The 26,568-nt window shown below is 37.2% G+C and overlaps 1 protein-coding gene across 1 annotated transcript in view; it reads left to right on the forward strand.

Annotated features, from left to right (window-relative positions):
• The window catches only part of SPTLC3 (serine palmitoyltransferase, long chain base subunit 3), an 86,924-nt gene that overhangs the window by 11,765 nt on the left and 48,591 nt on the right, over positions 1–26,568 (forward strand). The window contains exons 2-4 of the mRNA XM_010000177.1: positions 21,382–21,573; positions 22,695–22,849; positions 23,770–23,918. Of these exons, the coding sequence (XP_009998479.1) occupies positions 21,382–21,573; positions 22,695–22,849; positions 23,770–23,918 (496 nt within the window). The remainder of the gene's footprint in view (positions 1–21,381; positions 21,574–22,694; positions 22,850–23,769; positions 23,919–26,568) is intronic.

Below are 26,568 nucleotides of genomic sequence, written 5' to 3' on the forward strand. Positions count from 1 at the left end.
ACAATGACCTGTGGCTCAGCCAGAGAATTTCTACCATTTCTGGCAGGTGTTTTTCCACAGAAAACATTTTTAGAAAGCAAACAAGCCAGAAGTTTTGTTAAATGGTTGTCTGAGAGAGTTGTCTTTGTGAGATAGATGTTGAACTGGAAAGAAAAACATCATTTAAGGAGAAGTGCAAGCAGCAGGAACTAACAGTATTGTGTGCCAGACTGAAGAGGAGCTGGGTCATTTTGCACTTTAGGATATATTAATACAGCTAGATACCTTTACAGTGAGATACCTTTAGTATAAAACTACAGGGTGAAGAGCTGAATTTCCAGAGCAGATACCATCTGTGTGCACTCTTCTCTTCATGACAAAGTAGCCTTTAACCTGTCACCTGCCATGTGACTTTCTCCTTCCCAAAGTATTTTAAATTTCTCAGAGAAGATCCAGTGTAGATGTGACACAGTAAAACCTTGTCTGTTCTTCTGATCAACTCAGTCTTTCTGGAAATCATGCAGCTGTATCCTTTCCTTTGTCCATTTGGCCAAGCACAGGCCTTGGTTTGTGCTCTGTATTTCCCCCTCTTCCAAAAAAATCTGTTTCCTCCCTCAGCCTACCAAAAACTGAGGATTTATTCACTTAGCAACAGGAATATGAAAAGACAAATTTGTGGTGAGGAGCTGAGACTCGCACCCATTTCAGCTGACGTCATGCTGCACTCTGATTCCTCCAGGAACTTCCATTTGAATTTCTGCTTCCATGGCTGCTGATGATTCATGTGGTCTGAAAAGCCAACATACATCCCTCTCTGTGACTTACATGTAGCTGTCTGAGACTTCAACCTGGCTAATCTGCTCACACTTGGAAAGCTGTCAGCCTACACATGGAATCACAGCAACCGTTTGTACATTCTTGAGCTTCTTGGGTCTGTTCTGCAAGAGTGTGCCTCAGTTTGTCCCTGAATTTCAATTTCCTGCTCATTCCTCATGTCTCCACAAAACTTTGTCTTTGTCTTCTGAAATGAACATTTCTCCCTTTGTGGTCCCCCGGCTACACTTCCTGAAAGTAAAGGTAGCTGAAATCAGGAATCTGAGGACACTGTTGTGGGCGATATCTGTAAAGATCACCCCAGGCACTGGCTGGAGAGGACAGGATACTGATGTTTCCACCCAGTCCTAGCAGCCACATGTCAGTGACTGTAAGGGTTTAGATGGGAAACTTGGAGGTCAGGGAATACAACTTGAGTATAAATTTAAGAGTCCCTGGGCACCTGCTGATCAGCCTTGAAGTTCCAGGTGATACACAGATACCAGCATCAAACGATTAAATATTTCAGTGCAAACAAGCTTTTGTTGATTTGTTGAAAGCATTTAATGGTAATAAATAAATAAATCTATGTTTTCCCAGATTTTTAAAGTGATACCCATGAAAGTTCATGAATTGGAGCTTTTTCCCGCAATCTTTTGACATCAGGCATGCTCAAGGGGAATATTTTGCGTTGTCTCTGGCACAAAAACATGTGCATGTGTTTTGACACAGTATCTTCTTTATATAAGGCATTGCTCTCCTGTGCAATTTTTTCCTTGCATCATTGTTATATAAACAGCTTTTTTGTTTGCATATGTGGGTGGTAAAATTATTTGGGAGGTTCTAGCAGGTACCAGGGTGTGCTAATTCCAAAGGAGGAAATCTTCATGTTTTTTTGTTGCTTTTGTTTTGATTACTATCTTGATGCAACCTCCACCCCTTTTCCTCTCTTTTAATCAGTTATGCTTCAACTATAGGCCATCACTCTCAGTTTCTTTTAATTTGCTTTAGGTTATAAAAGAACAAATAGTGAGATTTTATCAGCCTTTAAGTATTGGATTGGTGCATCTCAGACTGAATATATAAGGAATATTACAACATAGACTCTTCTTTCTCTATGTGTACAGTTCATTTTCATCTCAGGTTAAGAACTATAAAATTACTTTATCAAATCATTTAGGAAGAATCTCACTTGAGTGGGACTTGCCTATTAGTAATTTTTGGCTTTCAATACATTTCAATACATTTTTAACTGTATCTCTTCAAGTTGAACTCAAAACATGTGATTCTAAAATCTAATTCTTACCTATAACTAAGCAGGAACAAGTACAGATTCCAAAACAAAAATAAGCATTTGCCACAATCTACACCCTTTAAAGAAAAAAGTGAACATTTTTGCTCTTCATTCTCTGACAAATAACCTGTTGATATTTGCTAAGACTATCTGCTTGTTCTTAAAATCAACATGTTTTCAAGCTTATCAATTCTGTAGCGTGTCTTTATTTTCAGATATATATTAATGGGATGGTATGTTGACATGCAGTAGTGTGAAATGTTGCTTATACGGTGTGCCTTAGTAAGACTTAAGAAAATAATTGTGAGGAAGTTTGTGTCCAAAGCCAGCAGAAATGTGCTTTGGGAACTGAGGAGTAGTTTTAAAGAAAATTCAATTTCACCTTGAGTTAAGCCTTTTGTCCCAGGAGAGTGTAATTTATTGCATCCCTGAAAAGGGATTATTTGGCCTCTTCACATCTCTCACTCACCAGAGAAAGCTAAAGAAATAAAATTCTGCAGCAGATGACTGTCTTTAACCAGAGATATGCAGGATCAAGAAGGGCTGCAAGGAAGCTGCCCTTCTTTTTTTTTTTTCCTATGTCTATTGCAAGGATAATTTGATGAGCAGGCTGGCCCCAAAGTCCTGGCCCGTGGGCACCGGTGCTCTGTGGAGGAACCTAGCAAAGGACTTTTTGTTACAGCAGCAGCTTTCGTCATAAAGTAACGTCTACAAGATCCTTCCATCTCTCCATGAACAATGTCCTCCCAAGTACACAAGTTCACCTGTCCATTTCCATTTTTCTGCAATTCATTATTGTCTTGGCTCTTCCTAAATTTCTGTTGTGATAATTTTTTTATTCTCTTTCTATATAAAACAAGTTCTAGCATCACCTTTTTGATTTTATTTAAAAAAAAATAAAAAATAATAAATCACTGTGCCTTTTGCCAGATTGGGTCCATCTCTGGACCAAAGTCAACAGATTCTTTGCTTGTAATGAACAAGACAGTGTTATCAAGCTTGACAGATCAAAAATGGAGCTCTATCAGCTTTCATCTCATTCCCAACCCAAAGTATCAATTAATTGATGCTTTTGAAAATGTTGCCATGAGCTTCTTTATGCTTAAAGCATAACTAAACTAAGTAAATCAGAAGTTAAAAATACAGCTTTTCCTATCAATAAGTAGAAAATATTTTTAAATTTGCAGAGATAAAAAACTATTAGTGATTTTTTGTGTATGTGATTCAGTGTAACTGGAGATATTTTGAAAATTGTCTTGCATATGGTCTGAGAATTACATGGGCTTTTGTAAGTGAAGCAGGTTTTTACTGGATTTTATCAGTATTGTTTTCTGAGACTTTGGGTTTTTTGGCTGTTTCAATATGTACCTGATGAGAAACACAGTGTTGTAATCCTGTGGTTTTGTTATAAAATGATAACATTTACATGAAACAGAATTTCATTCAGTGATATGTTATGCATATTCTCAAAAGATCAGGTAGACATGCTTATTTTTATTCCCTGCTGGCCACATTATAAGTGTCAAAAAACCCCACATACATAGTTTGTTCTTTCAGCATGGTAGCATTAAGCAGTCTTGGTTGGTTTAGGACTCATTTCCTATAGAAACAAAGTTTATTTAGTATTACTATCCATTTGTCAGCTCTTTAACAACTTGTGACTAGTCATCCATTTTCAATCAGATTTGACAAAGGGTTATCATCCACTTTTTCCTTAAAGTAGGCAGCTGAGCACAGGAGAAAGGCATGTTCTATGTTGAAAGAGAAGCTGCAGTGTGAACTCATTCCAACAGTACCTTGTGGATTCTGCAGTAAAAAGATTTGATCTGTGTCCCAAATAACAAGGAAGTTTCTGTCAGTGTGTTGCTGTATTAGACACCACAGCCAGTCAACATAAGACACGTAGAAAGGCAAAATTTATTATTCCCAGAGCTCACAGTGCCCTGTTTACTTCTGCTCTGGTTTCTGCATGGTGCATATCTTACAATTGCATTTCTCTGGAATTTGTCTGTAAACATTCTGAGATAGGCTTTATTTTCTGTCCTCTTCTTGTAAAATACTTGTTACACATAAAAGCAGTATCTATTGAGTGTACCTCCATCCCTAGGAGTTTTTATCAGTCTTCCCATGCTTTCAAATATCAGTGACTTGCTATCAGTATTGTGTAAAGCAGTTGACCTCTCTCCTGCTCTAGTTGCTGCTGGTATGTCATGATAGAAAAGTGTATCTTGATCTCATTTCTGTCTCATTTCTTATGGGACATTTCTCTGTCAGTCTATCTACATCTTGAACATGAGTTCAGGTTTTACATACTTTTTTACACTAATTTGTATTTAGCTCAGTCACACATAATTTCTTCATCTTTAGAGGATACTGGTCCAAAGACTTGTCATTGTCATTTGGCTTGTGCTTTCCCATTCCACAAAGACAGTATGATTTCAGTTCACCTCCTGTTAGTCAAAGTATCTCACTTACTCAGCAGCAACGTTCCAGTGGGAGCTGAGTTTTGGGACATCAGCATAAGAACAGAAATGGAACAGATGCAAAAGTCTCACTCCATGACAAGTAGTTTCTGTAAGTTTGGGCTAAAGTCTGATGTTTAGGCATTTTAGAGAGCTTTGATTTCTGCTTCCTTAAGATTTAGGTGCTCATAATTACAATATTTTGGTTTTCAGGTCTACCCAAAGAATAACTTGAATAGTATGGAAAGCCTGCTAAAGAGCTTTTTAATCAGATATCCAAGATAGGCTTCTGCCTTCAAAATTTAGTCAAAAAGATTGGCAGAGAATGGTTTGAGGGTTCTTTACTTTTCTTTACTGCTGGGGAAACTAACCAAAATGTCTCCACAACCTAATACTTCTCAGGAAGTAACCACCATGGTTGCTTGACAATAATTTGTTTCCAGGCTTCACTGTTTGCTGCTTATTCCTATCTTCCGTTTTTTCCAGTCCTATGTATCTTCCTGGTTTGTGGCTAATGTTTCAAGGCTACATTGCATTTTTGGTTTTGCTGCATTCCCACTTAGCTCTGCAGCCAAGAAACCTGGCTGTTTTCCACAGGACTCAGGTTTTCCAATGCAATACTTTAGCTGAGGTATGAGAAATGGGCATTGATGGCGTGCAGGCAATCAATCCCATTTGTCAACTTCTTGAAACAGGAAGCAGCTTTACTTATGAGATCATGATGACAAAAGAGTTACCAAGTCTGATGACAAATCTTCTGGCACAGTTTCCCAAAACCCATGGTAGAAGCAAATGAATTAGTATTACTTCCTATTGGACAAAGAAATTTTTTCTTAAGTTGGAACGACTGCTGGAGTCTTGTTTCTTTATTACCTTCATTTAGACATGGTTAAAACAAGCAGACATACCTGTGCTTTATCTATTCACATGTTCTTGCAGATCATTGCCAAAACTGAACAGGAGTGTGATTTTGGGGGGCTTTTTTTAAGCCCATATGGTTCAACATGTAAGATTTAGCAGAGCTCCTAAACAAGACTGTTTCAACAATTGAGTAGGTAAGAACATTGCCAGGTCTTTGAGACATTCTGTATTTTGAAAAGATAATTAAACTGAAAAAAAAGTACACCAAAGCTGCCCCCACATTGAAGATACTGGAAAGGATGGATGCCACTAGAACTGTCAAAAATAGGGCCTTATGTACGGATATTGGTCACTTTTGGAATAGGAAGAATAATTCTCAAGCTACAGAGTATCTTAATTTATCTAATATTGTTTAGTTTCGCCTATTCAGATTACTCATCAGCTAGATAGAAAGCCTGGTGTGTCATAAACCAAACAGGGTGCAATTATGAATAAACACCTTGGTTGAGGTCCCGTTCTCACATCTGTTACGAGAAAAGCATATTTGTGATTAAGACATACCTGCCTGACACAGTTTCTAGTTATTTGACTAGCGCTCTCAGGGACAGGGAACCATAGCTGAACTTATGTGACTCCATATCACTTTCAAGTCAAGGTCAGTAAAATCTGTATTAGTCAACAGAAGGGACAAAGAGCTCCCACACAAGTGACAATTGGCCAGTTGGGGTGGAAATGGGAGAGTGAGATAAAGCAGTGGTTGAACTGGAGAGTCTGGCTTGCCTGGTTGTCCCAAGGAGAGAGCAGTGTCAGGCAGTGTGGTAGCACTGGGGTGGAGTGAGGTGGAGCTGCCGGGGGGAGCAAAATGCTCTGTGAGAACTAGGTCAGGGGAGTGCCGAGCTCACCAAGGGTGCCGGCGTAGCCGGAGGCTAGAGAGGGAAAGCCAAGAGGAGGTGAAAGGTGGATGGGTTGAGTCTGTGGCAGGTGATCACAGCCAGGATTGAAGGCAAGAAAGCACGGTGAAGGAATGACACAAGGAAGGGATGTTGTAGATCTGCAGCTGCAATCTCAAAGGAAGTGAGTTTATTTTTTTATTTACTTTTTTTTTTTTTTTTAAATAGCAAAGCAATACCTGCAGAAAGATTAATTATTTCTCAGCCAGCATGTGTATTGACCAACATGTAGTAGTCTGAAATTAAATACTTTAGTGACAACTGAACATTTAGTCAAAACAAAAGCAGCAGTACTTGCCTGTGGCTTCTACTGCCAGCTTTTTACCATACTCCCATTGGGAGCATTCTAGTAAAACCTTATTTGTAACTGTTTGCAACATCCTTGTTCTTTTCACCTGGGCTAGTAACAGTGCTTTAATCCATTTTGTCATACATTCTTCTTGAATATACTTAAATTTTACGATTTTCTTTCCAAATCCAAAACAGGGCTGTAGTATTTCTAGGGAAATATGATCTCTGCAGGATGTCTCTTAACATACCAGAAGCAGATTTGAGGGCTGTATGAGACTTTAATGGATCTTAGGAGATGAGGATAGAATTGCAGGCTTTTGTATAGTAATACAATCCTTCCAGATTATTTTACTGAATTTTGTAACACAGGAAAAATTTGATAATACTTAGCTCTTGTTCTCTGTAGAGACACAGGGACATATATGGAATTTCAAAATTATTCAACTCTGCTTTGCAAACTAAGTGGTCAGGTTTTTTTGGAATGGCTCCCAGCAAAAATAAAAATCTTTCAAAATTCTGTGTTCTGTGCTGGTTTCTCCTGGCAGTGCAGGAATGCTCATGTCAAATAGTTTCCATTCTTGGCATGAATTTACTCCCCCAGAGGTTATGTTCTGTTTTAATGCAAATAATCTACATGGTGTGATGCACCTGCATACTTTGTAGATATGACATTCCATTTAAGTTAAGACATAAGTAATGCTCTGAACCTTAAGCATAGTTATATTTCTATTTTCTTTTCATTCATCTATATCTTCACTTATCACTGCACTGTCTGACAGTTGCATTTTCAGTTCTATAGACATGATGTAAGACTGAATCTTACTACCTGACTGTCCTCAAGCAATTTTGATATGCACTGGCTAGATCTAGACAAGCCTACCTACTGGGGGCAATGTGTCTATGGTAGAACCCCAGTTTGGATACCCTTTCATTCAGGGTTTTTTCTTTCCAAAAATCTTCTGATCTGTTTTGTTCATTAACAAACAACAGAGGATACTGGATTTTATCCCAGTGCTTTGGCTTATAGTGGTTCTTTGAGAATGAAGCAGCAATGCATTTGGTAAGGCAAACCTGTAAACTGCCTAAACACAGAATTTATGTTTTAGAGTATTTCACATTAAGTTATATAATCTCTCCACATGTTTTTCTCTGACTCTTATGAAATGGCCATAACCTTTTGTTGATACCTTTCAAGGTCCCTCAGAGATGCCAATGCCTTTCAATGTACATTTCTATATAATCATTTCCACACAACTCCAATGGATGTGGCTCTACTGAGCACTTAGCTTAGCCTGAACAGCCTTAATCCTCTGTTCATCCCAAAGAGGAAACCTCTCATTTATTTTACTTTTGACTTGACTAAAAACTAGGGATATTAACTGCCATCTCTTTCTGTGTGGATGTAGGCAAGACTCAAGTCAGACCACTGCTGTGATTGAGCAATTCCAGAGCCACTGCCTCTTGCAGAGGGAAGGTACTGCCCATGGCATCTTGCTTTCACAAAACTCAGCGTCAGGAAGCAGCTGGCAAGCCTACCAGCTCTTGTAGAAGCTGTCAGCCAGGAGCCCCTGCCTATCACTGAGGCAAGACCTTGTCTCCAGGTATTGCAGAAATCACCTGCCACTTACTACAAAATAAGGAGTGTAGCTTGGCAGCAGAGGGCATTATGCCTGGTCTCCTGCCAGTCTGGAATGGAAGCATGACCGGTTAAAGAAAAGAGACATCATTGGAAACGCTGGGTCCTCCCATAATTCAAGCAATTGTTTCAACAGGTAACTCAAGCTAATAATATAGTTTAGCTTTTGCAGCTCAAAGCTCTGCTTTTCTGGAAGTAACATTCATCTTTTCAGAAGTTACTCTAGGGCCTTGTGCGAGTGCCTATAGCTGCAATTCCTGAGCACTGAGTTATGCTTTATTTGGATTTCAAAGTGCCTTAACCATATCCCTCCTCTGATTGATACTGGATTCTACTTCATGAGTCCCTACTGTTGGGCAGCTCTGCCTGAGTTTTGTTCTGAGCATCCACTTTCTTTCCTCTGAACAGAATGCAGGAAAAAAATTATGATGTAGGAACTGCAACAAATGTTTTACTATGCTTCTATTTTCCAGCAGCTGCTGTGCTCTAAGATATTAGCTTTGATCTATGGAAATGAAGAAAAATGGGAAGGGGGAGAGACAACCATGCTATCTGTTATGAATTTGGTCCCCAAAGAGGAATATTCTTGAATTATTATGGTTATTCTGCCTGTCTCTCCACTCATTCTTGATTTTGTATCAACTGATTTTTTACACAGCCTCAAGTTATTCCATTAGTCCAGTAAGGGAGCTGCCAGAATGGGCACATAAAATTTCTTAATTCAGTTTAGGATTATTAATTTCCTATAGGAAAATGAGGGGAGTGTAGAGCTTCCTTCCCTGTGGAATGGGAAAAAATGTAAAGCAATGCGTTATCAGTGTATACTAGTATTGTTTCAGAATTTACCATGAAGCATTATGTCTGAAACATCTAAATATTCACCTCCAGGCATGTCTCCTTACACAGATTTTGTGAGGAGTTTGTATGAGAGATCTCATATAGGGTTTGGTAGTTTTTCCCCACTGTAACTGAGCTTTGTTAATTCTTCATCCACTGATTCGTATCACCAGACATGCTGGTGATATTGTATTGCTTTGCAAATGTGTTCATTCCTCAGAATTAAATTATATTTTCTTTGCTAGCTGGTAGGTTATAAGTAGGTAGTTCACCCTTCCAGAGTAGTTACTGTATGAACTAAAGTCATGAGAACAACTTTGAGACCTCCATCCACTGCAGCTGAGAAACACCTACACTTTTTGTCATTGCTCATTGTTTGTCTCATTTCACAAATATGTTTGTAGCATTCATTATAGAAGGGCACAACATTAATCTTATGTTCAGATTTGTACTTTTTTTGCAGATGTGGAAGAGTAGAGGTGAAACACAAAGTCTTCTGAAAAGATTTATTTATCTTCTATGTGAAGTTTTACTATGACTTGCTTATCATGTATAACTTTAAAAAAACCACTTTTTTTTTCTTCAGAAATCTGAGACTCTTGTAATAGTACTTTAAAAGCTTAGCATTTTAGTGGGCTTTAAAACTACATTCCTTTCTGAGAGAGAGGCTTCCTTTTGGGTTTTGTTGATGGTGGTGATACTTGAAAAATAAGATTGATGTATCAGTATCTATCACTGCCAAAACGTGTCAGCTCAAGACGGTGGATGGTTGATTAGAGTTTCAGCACACCCCTTCTTAGATGGTCCTGCCTAGTCTTTGCTTTACCAGCTACTGTTGCTCTATCTTGGTGCTTCTCACACTTAGGAGCAGAGAGTTAGCTGTGTATACAGAAGCATTACCCTAATGAAAAAGTCAGAGAATCATTAGCATATCTTTCAGAGGATTGATAGATAGAATGGTGCTGCATAAAGATGTGAATGAGATAAAGAGGGATTTTTATGTAGCCACAAAAGAGAAAAAGCAAGTCTATACAGTCTTTGTTAGCTAGAACTTCATTTGCTGATTTGTAAAGTGCACTGATTTAAGTTCTCCAAATATGGGCAGTTGCCAAAAGCCAATCACGTTAATTTTATTTTAATTTTAAACAGAAACTCTATTTATCTTCTTCCCTCTTCCAGCATCCACGGTTTAGAGGTTCTCTCTATCCGTTTGCATTTCTCTCTGTGCAGAGACCAGATTTCATGCTTTTCATGCTTCTCTTCCCAGGTCTCTCCATTTGGTCCACCTCTTGTTGCTCAAAAAATGTTGCCCAAAGCTGGATGGAATACAGCTGGGGCCTGTATACTGCTTAGTAGCACTAGAATGATTTGTCCTTTTGCCCTTAACATTATTTTCTTAAGAGGTGGCTGTTTGGGTTTTTTAACTCCCTTTCACTTTAATATTGCTTCCTATAGAGTTCCCTGCTGTTTCTGAGTACAGTTGTGCTCTTCTGAAATCTGTTATTCTGCTGTTCCATTTCCTGCTTTTCCCAAGTCCCTTGATTTCTACCATTTTATGATCAGTGTAAATGAAAACTTTGAGTTAAGATACCCCGGTGTCTAGTTAAACTCATTCCAAGGCTCAGCAATGTTTTGAGAGGTGTTTTTCAATTTCCCTACAGCAATATGGAACAAAATTATATTGGAGGTAAGCAAAGGCTTGTGCAATGTCCACAACTGTGTTCACATTGCTACATTGTTGTGTAACAATGGGTCTAATGAAGCCTAATTCATCTTATGCCTAATTCATCTTTGTGTCCAGCATCTTCTACCACCCCAGAACATCCCAGCTTGCTTACTAGATCCTCACTTTCCAGATGGGCAAGAGATGCAACATGCTGACCCTTGCTTAGAGCTATATAGATGCTGGCTCATGGGTCATAACACTTGTGCTTGTGTAATTCATGCCATGAATGGCTACAGAACCGAGTTATTGCTCTTTCCTTCAGTACCTGGATTTGGATCTCTTTGCACTAACAAGGTCAAATTTTTCAGAAGCTTTCAGATAAGTTCGTATCTTGAAGACATCTATTCTTTCAACAGATTTGATTGAAATTGGTCTATGAGCTCAAAAGCTACTAGAGGAGTACTTGCAGATAGTAGAGTGAGGAGAGAGCAGAACCCATTGCTTTCTTGGTAAACAGGTTAAAATTGCTCACATACAAAGGCTAATTCAGCTGACTTTTTCCTTCTTGCTGTGCATTTGAAAAGGTGTCTTCCTTTGCTGAACCAAAAGCAATGTGCTTCAGTCCCTGCTTTCCCTCAGTATTGCACCTGATTTGTCTCCTGAGTTTTTCTGATATGTTTCTTTTTCCTAATCCTTGCCTTTTCAACCAAGAACCACAGCCTCTACTTGTTTGCTTCTAGGAAGATGTGGAGCTACTGGTGAAAATTAGCACATGATGGGATGAGGACTTTCCTTTTTTGTCTATATCTAGACTGCTGTAAAACCTGAGGAGAACACTTATTTGAGGGTGATTTCTGCAAGCCTGATAGTTACAAAAGGTTCAGATGAGAGAAACAAGTAATTTTCCCCTTCAGTGTTATGACTTACATAAGTACTGGGAAACTTATAAAGAATATTTTAATGTATGATGTACTAAAAAAAATAAATCACATAACAATTTATTTCTAGAATTTTTTTTAATTAATCTACAAACAGTTGAAGTATAATGCAGTTATTTTATTTTGAACTCTACAACTGAATTAGCCAACATAATCATGGTCAATGAATATCATTGCAATTAAATGAACAGTAAGGAGGCATCAAGTCCCAGATCATTTTTTTCCAGTTGTACAAGGCACCAGTTGAAATGAGTAGGAAGAGACAGCCTCTTGTACAACTGTTGTACCGTCTCTGGGATCCTGGAGGAGTTCACCTCTGAGTTCCTCGTAGGTGTAGATGTGGGCATTACTTATTCACAACATATTGAAACAACCTTTTCTTGATATTTTCCAAACAAAAAATAGCTATAGAAGGATGTTATTGTTTCTGTAGAGTTTTAGGTGAAAAAAAACCACAAAAAGCCATATCTAAAATAAGTAGTTAGTTGTCATCTGTTAAAACATATAGCTTTTCTGCAGTATTGCACAAGTTAGTGAATCCAGGCTACTCTATAAACTTTCTGGGGTTCTCACAAGATAATTTGAGGATAGCTGGGCTGCAGGCCTTGCCATGTTGTTAAATTAAATGGTGCACTGATTTGATCACGTATGCCAGTTTTGATGCTGCCTTTGGTACAGTCTTTCTGACTTTAATTATGACAAGGGCACTTCTGCCAATATTGTTTAAATTTCCTGTCTTCTTGCTTAAGACAGTTTCTCATGTGTTTGAAGGTGTCAAGCTATTCATTTTCTCAACTTTATTCCCACTGTGATGTGCTGTGAGACTACTGGCACATTTACAGGATGTCTGTCTCCTTCATCTTCCTCCAGTTCTTCTGTCCTAAAAACCTATGGTGAATGTGGTTTGTTGTTTGGTTTTTGTGAGGTGTTTTTTTTTGTGGTTTGTTTTTTTTTCCCCCTAGGCTTCTTTTATGTTGCTTAAATCCTATGCTAGCTCAGAGAAGGAACTTGTCTACACAGATGGTCATCTTCCTACTGAATTTTTAATTCTGCTATCTGTAAAACTAAAAATGCAAATCCTGATGGCCTCTTTCCCAGCTGCTCTTGAGAAATTTTGCTTCCCCCATAATTAAATTGTTTTGGGATTTTTTTTATTATGGTATTTTATGTCTTTCCTTTTCTCTCTATGATATGTCAAGAGATCTGTAATTCAATATCCTTTAAAATAGCTAGTTATCTTGGAAGACATAATACAAGTCCAGCTACGACTGATTGCATGAAAAAAATTGGCAATTATTTTCTCTGTTATCACCTTTCTGAAATACAGTATGTTAATCCTTGCAATAATAAGAATGTCTTGGAGGGCACACTATTTCAACTTAACCTATGCATAACTGTCACAGTAATTAAAATACTGTGCAAGTTATTCCAATCATATGCAACTTTCAGGTAGGAAGCATGAATGTTGTGAATTATATTTCTGATTCTTTAATAAGGGACCTTTCCAGAAGTCTTCACCAAAACTGGTGCTGTAATCTCAGGATGGCCTGAGACCGTTTCTGAAGTTTTAACACATTAAGATTGAAGCTTGTGATGTATTTGACCTGATTCATGAAAGTCCAGGGGCACATCCATTCTGATAGGGAATGTGTTGCATTATTATCCTGTTTCCATTTGTCACGTGTGCAAAATCCTGGCCCTGCTTAAAGCTGTTGTACTATGTAATGGGAAAAGCTCTGGGATCGAGGAGATGGTTCAGTTATGCAAGTTACTGCATAAGATTGTTTATTCACCTGTAGTGTTTCTTCACAAGGAAATTTTGCAGGGAGAGCAATTTTGTGCTAGTTATAGCATTTTCTGGTTTTCTTTGCAAAGTCACTATGTGGGAAACTGAATTTATGGGTTTCATCATGTAGATTATAGTTCAGAATCCACACTGGGCAAAATTGCTAACAGTCCAATTAGGTCATCCCAAGTATCTTTCCATTCAGTTACAGTCTTGATCTTAAAAAACACCAGTTTCCTATAAAAAAATGAATCCATACATGAGATCCACATAATTCATTTCTAAATGCTAAATCACCTCTAGAAGAAATTTCCTGTATTAGCAGATCATTGCCAGTCACGTGAAGAAGTTGACAGCTTTTGAAGTGATGCCACTTCATCATCATCATCTTTGTTTGTTTATTTATTCTCCATGCCAAACCCAGAGGATTTGAATGATCAGAAGATAGTCTGCTGCTGCCAGGCAGTGCAAGTATTGTAGCTTACTCTAAGCTTTGGAAATAATAGCAAATGCTTGCTGCAACTTGAAGCCATGAACTGTGTGGGGGTTTCTGTAACCTAGGCATTTCAGCCAGGTCTTTTCATTCAGTGTGCATGGCTTTCTACTCTGTAATTGCTGTAAGGCTAGGAAATACTTCCTGGTGTTTGGAAGTATTTCTCTGGGTAGTGAACTTCGTTGTTTTGTCTCTAAGAATTTGAAATTATTAAGGTCCATCTTTGCCCTCATGCCTTCATAGTTATGTTGAGTTGAGTCCACCCTGAATTTTCTGGGACTAAGGGCAAACAAAGTAATAGCTGTATCAGGCATAGATATTCCTTTTTCTTTCTAGTGTTTCTTGCCATTGCTTGCAATGTACAAATACAAAGCCACTGGGAGAAGGGTTTATTTGCCATTGGTTTTATCTCCTGTGTACTGTTTGATGTAATTGCCATAGTTGGTGTTGGATAGTATCTGTTATGGTCTATAGTGCAATTTCTGCAACTTGCTGTTAAAAGTAGTGTTTTCTTAGATTTTTGCCCCCATCATCACATTGCATTGTCATGATTTTCTACTGACATTTGTCCTGACTGTATGTGCATGACTCCAGACTTCTGTGCTGTAAAGAGATGCATGTGGCTCTTCCTTTGACAAACACTGTAGTACAACTGTTCTGCAATGTGCAGGTCTACTTGCTGGACTAAATTCCTACCAGATGAAAACGTGGCAATCCATAGGTTTTGTGAAAATTGCAAACAGTAGACAGTTCACTTAATAGTTGCAAATAAACACTCAAAAAGGATGCAGTCAGGCTGGAGAGGGTCCAGAGAAGGGCCACAAGGATGATCAGAGGACTGGAGTACCTGCAGTATGAGGAGATCCTGAGAAAACCGGGTTTGTTCAGCTGTGAAAAAAAGAAGGCTTTACGGAGACCTTATTATAATGTTCCAGTACTTAAAGGGTACCTACGAGAAGATGGACACTCCCTATTTACAAGGAGTCACATCACAAAGACATGGGGTAATGAGCACATGTTGCTCTTGGGGAGATTCCAATTGGACACCAGGTAAATTTTTCAACATGAGGACAAACAAACATACAGCCATTTCAGGCTTACATTTTAGAAACCTGAGCCTGTAAGATCTCAAATGTGTTGTAACAGAAAAGACTTAACATGCTTAAAGTAAAGGATATAATTGGCAGTAACTAAAGAGATTTGTGAAGTAACCTCAGTTTGTGTCAGTAGTGTATTCATTACAGGAACTTCGGATTTTAATAATTTCGGTTTCCTTTTTTTTTTCTTTCCCTGGGAACTGCATACAATCATCAGCAACCCCCTAGAGTCTAATGGATGCCTTGGTATGGTGGTCTTGGGAAAACGTAATAGCTACAGCAGTCAACCTTGTGGCTTTGCATAGAACCTGAGAGTTTTATTTTATGAGAACCAGCCATCCGGTGATAATGATCCATAGGGGACAGAACTGCATGCCAGCCACTTAAAACCATGACTATCCGGTGGTAAGCTCCAAGTGGGATTCAGCTGGACCATACCCTTCTCACAGCTAAAATGGAACCCTGTAGTGTACCCCATCTTCAGCTCCTGCTCCAGAAGGGTAAGGGCCTCTATAGGTCCTGTCATCCCCGTGTGGCTGTCTCACACATCTTAGGACATCTAAAATCACCTGTACTTAGGATCTTGTTCCAGATGCTTTTCTTCTAAAGTTAGGGAGGAAACATGTTTAGAATCAAACCACCCACAAGCAATCAGATGTTGCATCACTGACTCTCTGTTCTGCTGTCAGTTTTTAACTGTAGCAATACGCTGTCCTAATTTGCCCAGTATTTTCATGTCATCTTGAAATCTGACAGATATTGAGCAAACGTGGCTATAACTTGGTTTGCATTTTTCATCACTTATGTCTTAATGTACACATCGGTCTTGAAAGCTTTGTATACATCAGTCAACTTACACTGTATTTTTTCACAGGTTTTCTGCAACTGCATGTAAAATCTGATCCAGAAACAGATGAAATAGTCTTCTTAAATGGAGGGAGAGTAAAATAAATTTTCATCCGCTTCTAGATCAGATTTTTTTCCAAGTGGTGATCTTATATTTGAAGACAGAGCCTTTATTATTCTCACAGTACTTTTATTTCAAGATCATAGTTGTCTGTGACTGATGGAGCTGTCTTGAAAGTGGGCATAATAGCTAAAAAAAGTATTCAATTAAGTAAAGCTTTCAAAAACCAGAATGGGATTTGTGTATTTCTTTAGAGTTTATGTCTTCTCTACAGAACAGACTTGCATTAAAACATGAGTTCTCAGGTCTCTGTTTCTTGACACAGCTCTGCTCACAGAGGCTTTTATTTTATGTCAACATAAGTGGTTACCATTTTGCTAGCAAATTAATCACGGCCAGAACACAGGGTTATTACTGTGACACTATTTCTGTCCTGTTCAATTCTTAGCTATCTATTTGATTCAAATCTGATTCATGCCAAGTAGTACTGTCCAAGAAGATGCAAAACCTAAATGCAAAGAAAAATTCTCTCCTCACTTTAAGGGCAGTATGAACAAATATTTAAGTATTTACTTACTTAAATTTACTCATGGTACTGCATAATTATCTTTTATTGTTCTTTGCTAATGCAAATATCAAGATTTTTAACTATTCCTTAAAAAGATATTGCCAGGAGTATAATTAATAGACTTTGATATTAGTTCACATTATTATTAGAGCAAGCTATTTTGATTAAGATTGTGTGTCCATTTATTTAGTATTTTACTGATGCCCATTCTAATTGCACTGTTAGGTTTGCTGTTAGTGTTAATTTCTCCATTTTAAAAACTGAAAGCATTTTAGAGGAAAATTGCCGTTAGGGGAAAGTTTCAAATTTCTTTGGGTAACTATGGAATATGGGGATCTATGAGGTATTGCCCTTAAAGCTGACTTTACTGCATTGCAATCACTCCTCTTGACTTTCTTGGCATCAAAATCTTGCCCAGGAATTATCTTGCTGTGACTGTCTTACTGGAAACCAATGTGCAGCTGTGGTTTAAGGTCACTGCCAAGTCTGTTGACATGTTTTTTCTATAAAGCTGAGCTGCAAGTGTGGCCTTTGGTATCAAGAGAGTACATGACAGCATGATCTAGTAAGCCAAGCGGAGACATGACACACAGGAGTTGCATATCCTGATTGTGCTTTTTTTTTCTGATAACTCAGTGAAGTCCTAGGTTTGTCAAAGTCCATGGCAAAACATCTGCTCATTTTGAATTTCATTTACCTTTCTGCATTGGATGTCTGAACATTGCATTACTGCGTTCCTTGAGTTTGTGCCTGGAAACTATACTTGTGCTGTGTCAGACAATTGAAAAGCTGTTTTGATTTGGAACGTCAGCAGTATTTTTAAAACTAGTAAGATGTGGATTAACATATCACAAATAATGTTTACTCAAGAGTTTTAAAGGAAACCAAACATACAGTTGCTGAGTAACTCCAGACTGCTGCTTAAGCTGCAAGAGAAGAAGGGAGTTACAAATAAGATATGATATTTGAAAAGGTGATCAGGGAGATGCAAGCAGTGGAGTCCCTGAGAGATCTCTCATTGGACCTGTGCTCTCTCACATTTTCACCAATAGGCTGGGAAAGGGGTGAGGAGAAATAGGTGACAATATGTGTGGGCAATATTGAATTCTTCAGGACAGTGACAAATTATCTCTGCACAAGAAGCATTTCAGAAAGTTCTTTTTGGTAGTGTGTAATGGTGATAAAGCAGTAAATGAAATTGCAGGTTATGAATAAAAAACAATTAATGAGTTGGAGAGAGAAATTATCCTAAGAATGCACAAATAGCAGTGTGCTCTAAATTAGGTATTTATTGCAACTGGGGAAGGGTATATTGTAATCATCAGAGATATTTCTGAAACTGAACTGTAGAAAGAGGGCAAATAGAATGTTAACAATCTTTTAAAAAAACAACAGAAATCAAGTAAAAATGTGATTTGCAAGTGTATAAATCCATACTGTGCCCTCAAGTTTCTTATGCAATTTCGGTTCCCTTCCTCTGCATCTCGAAAAAGTATGATTGAACTTTGCAGACTGAGGAGAAAGCTGAGTATTAAATGCAGATTTTCTTTGCTTTTTAAACCTGTGTAAGGACAAGGACAGTAGACTAGATTAGAATTAAATAGATTAAGATTCTTCTGCTCGGGAATACACAAGGAGAGAGGCAGAAGTCATATAAGTATAGAAAATTATAAGTCATGTAATTGGTTGAGTAGGAAAACTGAACAGATAATAATGGTCAAAGTAAATTGCCAAATGAATTAATGCAATTTTTAAATTAAAAAAGAAAATACTTTTTTTTTTTTTTACAGATTAAATCAATTATCAAAATTCACAATTAATTTCCACAACATTTGTGGGTTCAAAAACTATGAACAAATGCATAGTTATCCCCCAATTACTGCTAACTGTGATAACACAATCTCAGCTTCTTGAAATCTCCAAGCCAGCAATTGCTGGAAGCTGGGAGAATATACTAAGGAAAGCATCATTCCCAATTTTTGTTTTTAAAATCTTTGCCTAATCATCTGCTACTTAGGATTGCTGCAGTTGAAGTGTGGAGCTAAAAATGTACTGTAGACTCCAGGTGTTATTACAGATAATAATATACTTGTGAGTGTAAAATTCAGCAGAGCAGTGTGTAACTAGTGATCTCTGGATCATTTCAGGCACTTGTAGGAGACCTGGTGCAGTTGATTTTGGTGCCAGCAATAGCTTAATTACATCTGTCTTCACTGTCTAGGTGTTTTAAATGCACAGTCTCCAATTCAACCTCTTTCTTCTCAAATGAAACTTTATGATAACAGGTAAAAAGTCAACAGTAATGTAGTGCAAAATGGCAATCAACCATTAATCCACTGACTGCTGAGTTTGGGTGGAATTTTTTAACTTCCTCATCATGTGCAGTCAGTCATCCATATCCCAATGCTTGGATTTGAAGTGCTGGACAAAAGCATCCATGTTACCACAGTCCAGAAGCAGCAAATCCATTTGATTTGATTATTCAAATCCTGACACTCTTCCTTTACTTCTTTGTGGGCCTATAGGGATGGGCAAAATGCAATTTGTTTTCTTCACTTCAGTTTTGAGACAAGATGTAGCTGTTTGTTTTGTTTGTTGTTTTGTTTGGGATTTTTTTGTTTTTTCTCCCAGCTTTGTACTAACATTGGGCTATTTGAAGACTCTTGGTTTTCTTCATTTATAGACTGGAGAGTATGAGTCACAGTCTGACTCCACATTTTTAGTACTTCACTGCTAGTAATGTCATTTACTACTAGCTGTTTTTATTAAGGATAGTATGCTACAGTGGTTATATATTTAAATACATATATCATACTGAGTGCATAGAATAGCATCAGCTGAAATGAGAGTTCCACTACAGAAGAGTTTTACTGTGGAAGAAGAGTTTTGCAATGCAGGAGTCTGACCTGTCCCTGTTCCTTCATTAAGAAGATATATAATAAAAAAGTATTTCTTAATAAAATGAATAGGCAGCATCATCATGCTAATTCTCTCCTCAGGGTTCTGGTAAATTATCACATCATCACAGCTTCTCATGCTACAATGTCACTGGTATTGCCACAGATGACCATAAGTACCCTCTTAGCCCATGGCAAATGTAAGGTAATATGACTGAGCTTAATCATGAGTGAAATACATACTTTACCTTGTCACTGTGTGCACAAAGATGTTGTGGCTCATGTGAAATGTGACTTGACCATGTATTTAACTCATCCTCATAAAATGTTTTTTATGGTAAATAGGTTTCCCTAAAAGAGCAATTAGCTTGAAGTAGGAGTGCATGGGTAGTGTTGCTTCAAATGTCTACCCTCACATTGTGAGAGCCAGCCCTGCATTTCTTCTACCTCACAGGGCAATAAATCTTTCCAAAGTCTAATTGAGTTTCTGTTCAGCCCTGCTAGAAACTTTTTTTTCCTTTTTTTGGATTTCCTTCAACATCTTTATATTTTCTCTTTGCCCAACACATTTTTGCTGTTTTTTTTTCCTCTATCCCAAGACAAGTTTGTGAATCCATGATTGGACAGCAGTTACTACTGAAATCAAAATCTTTGAGGATAAAGGCATTTTAATGTAGTATGAAGATCAATAATACTCTATGTATGTCTGACAAGTACAGTGAATTTCCAGTTGTTCTAAAAAAGATCATTCTATTTCAGCCTGTTGCATTACATAAATAATCTACCTTTTTCTTTTACCCATCCCACATGCAGCAATGGATTAATGCTATTTCTTCACATGTTGGTAGTCTTGCTTTATAATATACTCAAAATATGTTCTGTGTCTGTTTGTTTATTTGTTTGTAGGGTTTTTTGTTTGTTTTTTTACAGAGGGAAGTATTTTTTCTGGATTGTATTTTGTTATTTTTTAATTGGAATGTTAGCTGTTACTAGAGAGTAACTGTAAATGCCATGGTATTTTGCAGAAATAAGGGAGTTACCTCTCTTCCGAAGAACGAAGTGATAAGCCTACTGAGTATAAGTTGGTTTGAGAAACTCAAAAATTTAGCTTCTTTTATTTAAAAAATTAAATTTTAGACTATTTTCAAAACAAAATATTTTGTCCACATACTTGTGCATTTCTAGATGTTGCCCAGAGTACAGTTACTAATCCCAACAAGCAGGGTGTCTATATCTCTCTCCATTTTTTTATTTATTTATTATTTTTTTTCATTCTCTTTGAAGTATGGAAAAGGACACTGAAAATATGATTAAAAGCATTTATGAAATCAGAACATAAACAGAAGGCTGGGATCATAGCTGGTTTGGATACTTCCTCAGCTTTGAAGAACATGGTAAAGGTGCCTTATTTTAGACAGGATTTGTTATATACGTGTTAGTTGCTGCAATAGGTTACACAAGACTTGCAGAAGCTGAGCCAAGCACACTGTAGGTGAATTTTTAATGCTGCCCTTCCCTTTTTATAACTTTGCCTTGCAAGAACAGAGTATAGTGGTTTGCATTTAACTACCTTTCAAATAATTGTTCAATTACACAATAGTATGTTGCCAATCCTTCCTAAGTTTCACGTTTCAAAATAGAAAAGGGAGTGGTATTGAAGACACCTTCAATTGAGAACGCTGGAGGAGAGGAGAGAAAATGGAAAATACTTGTAGTGGTCAGTAATAACTTCAGTGTCAAAGGTCCTCCTTTTCAGGTATAGGTTGCATCAGCTGATACAGTGTGAGGTCTAAATGTCCTTCCTAACTAGTGACACATTAGAGAAAAAGATTTGCCTCGAGGCCTGAAGTCAAAGCTTGGATGAGATTAAATGTACTAATCACAGGTTTCTGTTCTATATTTTCAGAAGAATGGCATCTCAAATGGAACTCTCTACAAAAAAACATTTATCGAGCACTTTGAACAGGCACCAATGTATGTTGCTGTTCTTACTTTCGTGGGTTTTGGAGTGGGAACAGTATTTGGCTACCTGCGAGATTTTATGAGAGCCTGGGGACTAGAAAAGCGTAACGTTGCTACAGAGAGAGAACAACAAAAAGTATGTATGAAAAAGACATTATATATCCAGAGCCGAACTTTCCTCTGCTTGCAAGTTATGTGTGATAACCTGCTGAAGTAACAAGGCAGACAACTTCTAACCTAGAAAAGAACGTTGCATAGGGATGAGAGAAATGACACGCACTGCAGTATAATTAAACATGTGTATGAATGTGCACCTATGTAAAACCATAATTTGCACCCAGAGAGATTCTCACATTGTTCTGAGTGTCAGAATACTCTCAGCAAAATAGAATCTCAGTGTATTAGGTTAATCCACAGGAAAAGAAATCTCAGAAAGGCCTTATTGTTAAATACATAATCCCTCCCAGTTGCTTAAATCCAAATTTTTCTTTGTCCTATCTGTCTGTCTTACCTTGTCTTTCACACCAACGGGTAGTGCTAACATCTTTGTAGTTGCTGACTTTAATTCCCCAGTTTCCCACATATATAACTACATGCCATTTAATTTTATCAGGTTTTCTGTATCCAGTGTGTAATGCAGCTATATTGCTGTTTCATATAAAACTTTGTTTAGATTCCATACCTTTCTTTGAATTTAATTTCCAAATAAAATCCACATAAATAAATTAATTGGCAACTGAACTAGTTGTCTTATCTGACTGTTTGCCTGTCCAAACATTGCATTAATGCCCAGATCAATTACATTGGACTAGCTTCATTGTGTCCAAAATTTTATGAAATATAATGAGCTGTTTATGCTAGTTTTGCCATCTACTTCGCACATGGCAAAATGTTCAGTTTGAAGTATTTGGTTTCTCCACGTAAATGAATCAGGAGTTCTTCCATTTCCAAGTTTACAAATATTGGACTGGAGAATTAAGCCAACCTGTTGACTATTAAAAAACAAACAAAAAAACCCCAACAACAACAAAAAACCCAAACAACAACAACAACAAAAACTGAAAAAGGCCAGAACTGTATTTCAATGGATTTAAATTAAGATGTTTGCTGATTGGAGATGTTTGTGACATAGGAACATGTGGCTGTTATAGCTCTTCGTTTACGAATGAATCAGTATTTCCTTTTCAATGGGAATGACTTGGGTACAGAAGCAAACATTTTCTGAGCAACATAACCCTGTGCATGTTTTCAAACCAGGATTTTGTGCCACTTTATCAAGATTTTGAGAACTTTTACACCAGAAACCTTTACATGAGAATACGGGATAACTGGAATCGTCCGATTTGCAGTGTCCCAGGGCCACAGTTTGACCTCATGGAACGTGTCACAGATGATTACAACTGGACATTTAGGTGAGTCAGCTTATACTATGCAGCTATCAGCTTCATAAGAATATTCCTAATACAGGTGTAAAGCGTAGAAAGCTGCATCCAGCCCCTCATACCTAGATCCTCAACTAATATACATCAGTGTGGGGTTTTTTCTGAAATCAGTACTGTGCTGTCAATCTGTCCCCTTTTTTCTGTATATCATTTGAAAATACAGGGTAGAAGGGACTGAATTCTACCACAAAGGAGCTTTGTTTGGCTGTGCTGGCACAAGTAAGACTGCTTAACCTTCATTTATAGCAACAGGCCTTTAGTCAGAATATTACTATGAAATTCGTTGTATCCCATGGTTAGGATTAAATCATAATTTCTTGCATTACATAAATGTGGCTTCTAAATTTCACAGTGAATCTTTGGCAGTGAGTTTTAAGCAGTTTACAGCTTAAAGATTTCAATGTGTCAAAGGTATTTCTCAATTTAATAGGTATAAAAATTCACCATGTAGACAAGGTGTAGGTTGATTAAATTGCAGCTTATTGAGAATATCATGGTGTTTCCTCCATTTTCTTCATGTTTAATTTCTGTGTTCATGTGAACATTTATGACTTGGTGGAAGCTGTTCACAATTTGCTTTAAAAAATAGTTCTTCTTTTAAAGAAAGCCCTAGATTGGTTTGTTTATTTAAATCCATAAAAGCACCCTCTCACCAAATACCGGCGTATTGTATATGGAAAACAATCTGGGTAAGAAGCAATAATTAGACAGGAAAACAGAAAGGCTGGAAAAACTTTTGAGCTGTTAAAAGCATGAGAATTGTCAATTCCCAAATCAGAATTTGTCAGTGGCACAAAATTTGGCAGGAAAAGCTTGGGGTTTTTTCTTTTCTTTTTGTTAGGTGTTGGAGGGAAAACTGCATGATTCTTTAGAATTTGGTTTAATTACAGATTTACAGGAAGGACGATCAAGAATGTAATCAATATGGGTTCATATAACTACCTCGGCTTCGCAGAAACGGATGTTAATGCTTTGAAAACTGTGACCATAGAGTTAGAAAAATATGGGACAGGAATCTGCAGTACCAGACAAGAAATGGGTGAGTAAACAGGTAGATGGCCACCAAAGTTTCTGTAACTATATACATTTTCTTACAGGTACCATGAAGGAATTGGATAGTTGGAGAATTTTAGTCACATCAACAAATACTTGCTTCACTATTAAAAGTGATGCTGTGTTTTATTCATTATCACATAAAGATTTTTTTTTTTAAGGAAAAATGTTATTGATTTTCGGAAAAGCAAAACCCAGTTACCTGGCATTTTTTAGTGATGGAATTAACAGTCTTATTTTTTAAAAGAAGAAAAATAAACATTGAGACTAGGGCAAATTTAATTGCATCATAAATGTCTGTCACTGCATACAGAATATTCTGATTAGTAAAATAAGCTTTTATATTTATATATTTTTAAAATCCCATGTTCTAGAAATATGCTGTAATGTTTTATGAGACAGTAATGGGCACAAAATAGAAATGTATAGTGTGCCTGTAAGGAATAAATTCAGGAAGACTTCATCTGACTTTCTTATTTTAATGTTCTCTATGATTTGTCTGCTTTTTGGTTTGTAGGATGCTTGTAGTGTTACTTTCAATTTTAAGTTTTTACACAAAACCTTTCGTTCCTAATTGGGCAGTTAGCCTGCTTTTCAGGCCTCATCTTTCTTGGGATCTATAAAAAGAAAAAAAAAAAAAAAAAAAGGTAGTCTTTCCAGAATGGAGAATTTTTTAACAGACTTTTTATTTTCCCCCTAATCTAACAGCCTGAAATATTTTCATTTTGTATCTCTCAAAGCAAATTATTTTCCTCCAGAAATCTTGTGGGGGGGCGAAAATGTATCCCATTTGTGTGGGTGTTTTGGTTTGGTTTTTTTTATCTATATATTTAAAGCCTCATTTCCAGACAAAAAATAATGCAAACCTCATCATCTGCTGCTCAATTGTCATAATTTATTTTTTTTTGCCAGGGACACCCCTCAGAGTGTGTTTACAAGTTGACCCTACTTTCACTTTGTAGGTGACCCATCTGGTGCCTGCAATAGATTGTTTAACCTGAATGGCATGCTTGAAAATTATCACTATTACTAGTCATCTAAAGTGTTGAAGGAACATATCTCTGTGTCTTTTTCTCTTGGATTCTATTTTGTCTGAGAACTTTTCCAGTTGTTTTCAGCACATCAAAGACTGTGCATATGGATTGCTAGGACTTTCTCTCAATCTAAACTCCTGTGCAGTACTCAAAGTTATTTTAACAGATTGAGCAAAGGTTTAGATTCATTCTAATTACTTTCACAACAAATGTCCTATGAACTTCATTCAGATTATTCGCAATGCAAGAATGGGCTACAAATAAAGAACATTGTACAAGTCTTGTCAATATCAGCACCTAAATTACTAAAATGCAGCTCCTTTTTTATACAAAGGGCATGTTGCAGTTGACTTCGAAAGTGCCTGAAACAAATGAGATTGTTTAGATATTTTTTTTAACAATACAACTTCATCGTGCATATTTTACTGTTCAATGTACAGTCTTTTAGGAAGTGAATTTCAGCGAGCAACTTGGACATCACAACTTAGTACAATAGGAAAGCAGGTGTTAAGACCTGGCTTAAACGGTGTAGATGAGCAGTTTGCTTTTTGTCCTAGGTAGCTAACAGAGCTCGTTGGCCGTGACTCTGTTGTAGCCTATTTGCTGCCATGAACTGTATAAACAACCTAAGGAAAATAATCTATTAGTAGTAGTGTGGCTACCTTCTTTTTCCTTCCCCTTGTTGTGCTTTTTCAGCTCTATTCTCATTCACAGTTCAGCAGCATTGTAAAATTCTGAGTTAAATATATATATACACCTATACTTCCAGGAGAGAGGCAGGGAAGGGCCTGTGTGAAAGGTCTTACCTTTTTTAATTGTCATTTGCCATCTTCATCTTAGAAAAATAGAACAGATTTGGTTTGTTTCTGGGCAGATAATATTTCAAAATTTTTGTTGTTATTTTATGGCTGAGCCATATGAAGTAAAATTGCAGTGAGCTGTAGGAGCCAAGGCTATAAATTTCCTGTGGGGTCCCAAACCAAGAGAGCACTTGAACATATTTATAATTTGAAGCAAATTGACTTTGAAAGTACTATTCTGCTTATGGGCATATGAGTGTCTAGCATGTTCAGGGTTTTACCAAGATGTCTCTCAAATAAGTGATAGGTCTCTCTTTTTGAGAAAGATCAGTCCACTGCTTTAAGAATATTTTAAAGAGAGAGGAAAACAAGGAAGAAACAAAACCATTGCAAGTGATGTTTTAGAGAATACAAGATGGTAAAATTTTCCTCTGATATGTTCTGCCTAAACTCCTCCTTTTAGAACTGTGCAGACCGTGGTATAAAATGCTGTCATATGAGAATGTTATTGCAAGTAGTTTGGTCTCAGAATAAGTGCATACGGACATTTTAACACAGTTGTTTATATCTCTACAAAACTGTTTTATTGAGGAAACCTAATTAAGCTAAACCTTGCTAAATGTAAAACAGTTATCCTACATTCCCAGAAAACTTAAGTCTGTGTGTAAATATAGTTCAGAAATTAACTTGTGAGAACTGTGAAATCCTGCTCATGTTTTCTCTAAAATAATAATGCACGTAACACTTGAGCAGACATTTAGGAACAAAAGCATGGCAAACTGATAAAAGCAGTGGCTGGTCT

This window comes from Chaetura pelagica, unplaced genomic scaffold, assembly GCF_000747805.2.
Source record: "Chaetura pelagica isolate M959 unplaced genomic scaffold, ChaPel_1.0 scaffold336, whole genome shotgun sequence".
Taxonomy (NCBI): Eukaryota; Metazoa; Chordata; class Aves; order Apodiformes; family Apodidae; genus Chaetura; species Chaetura pelagica.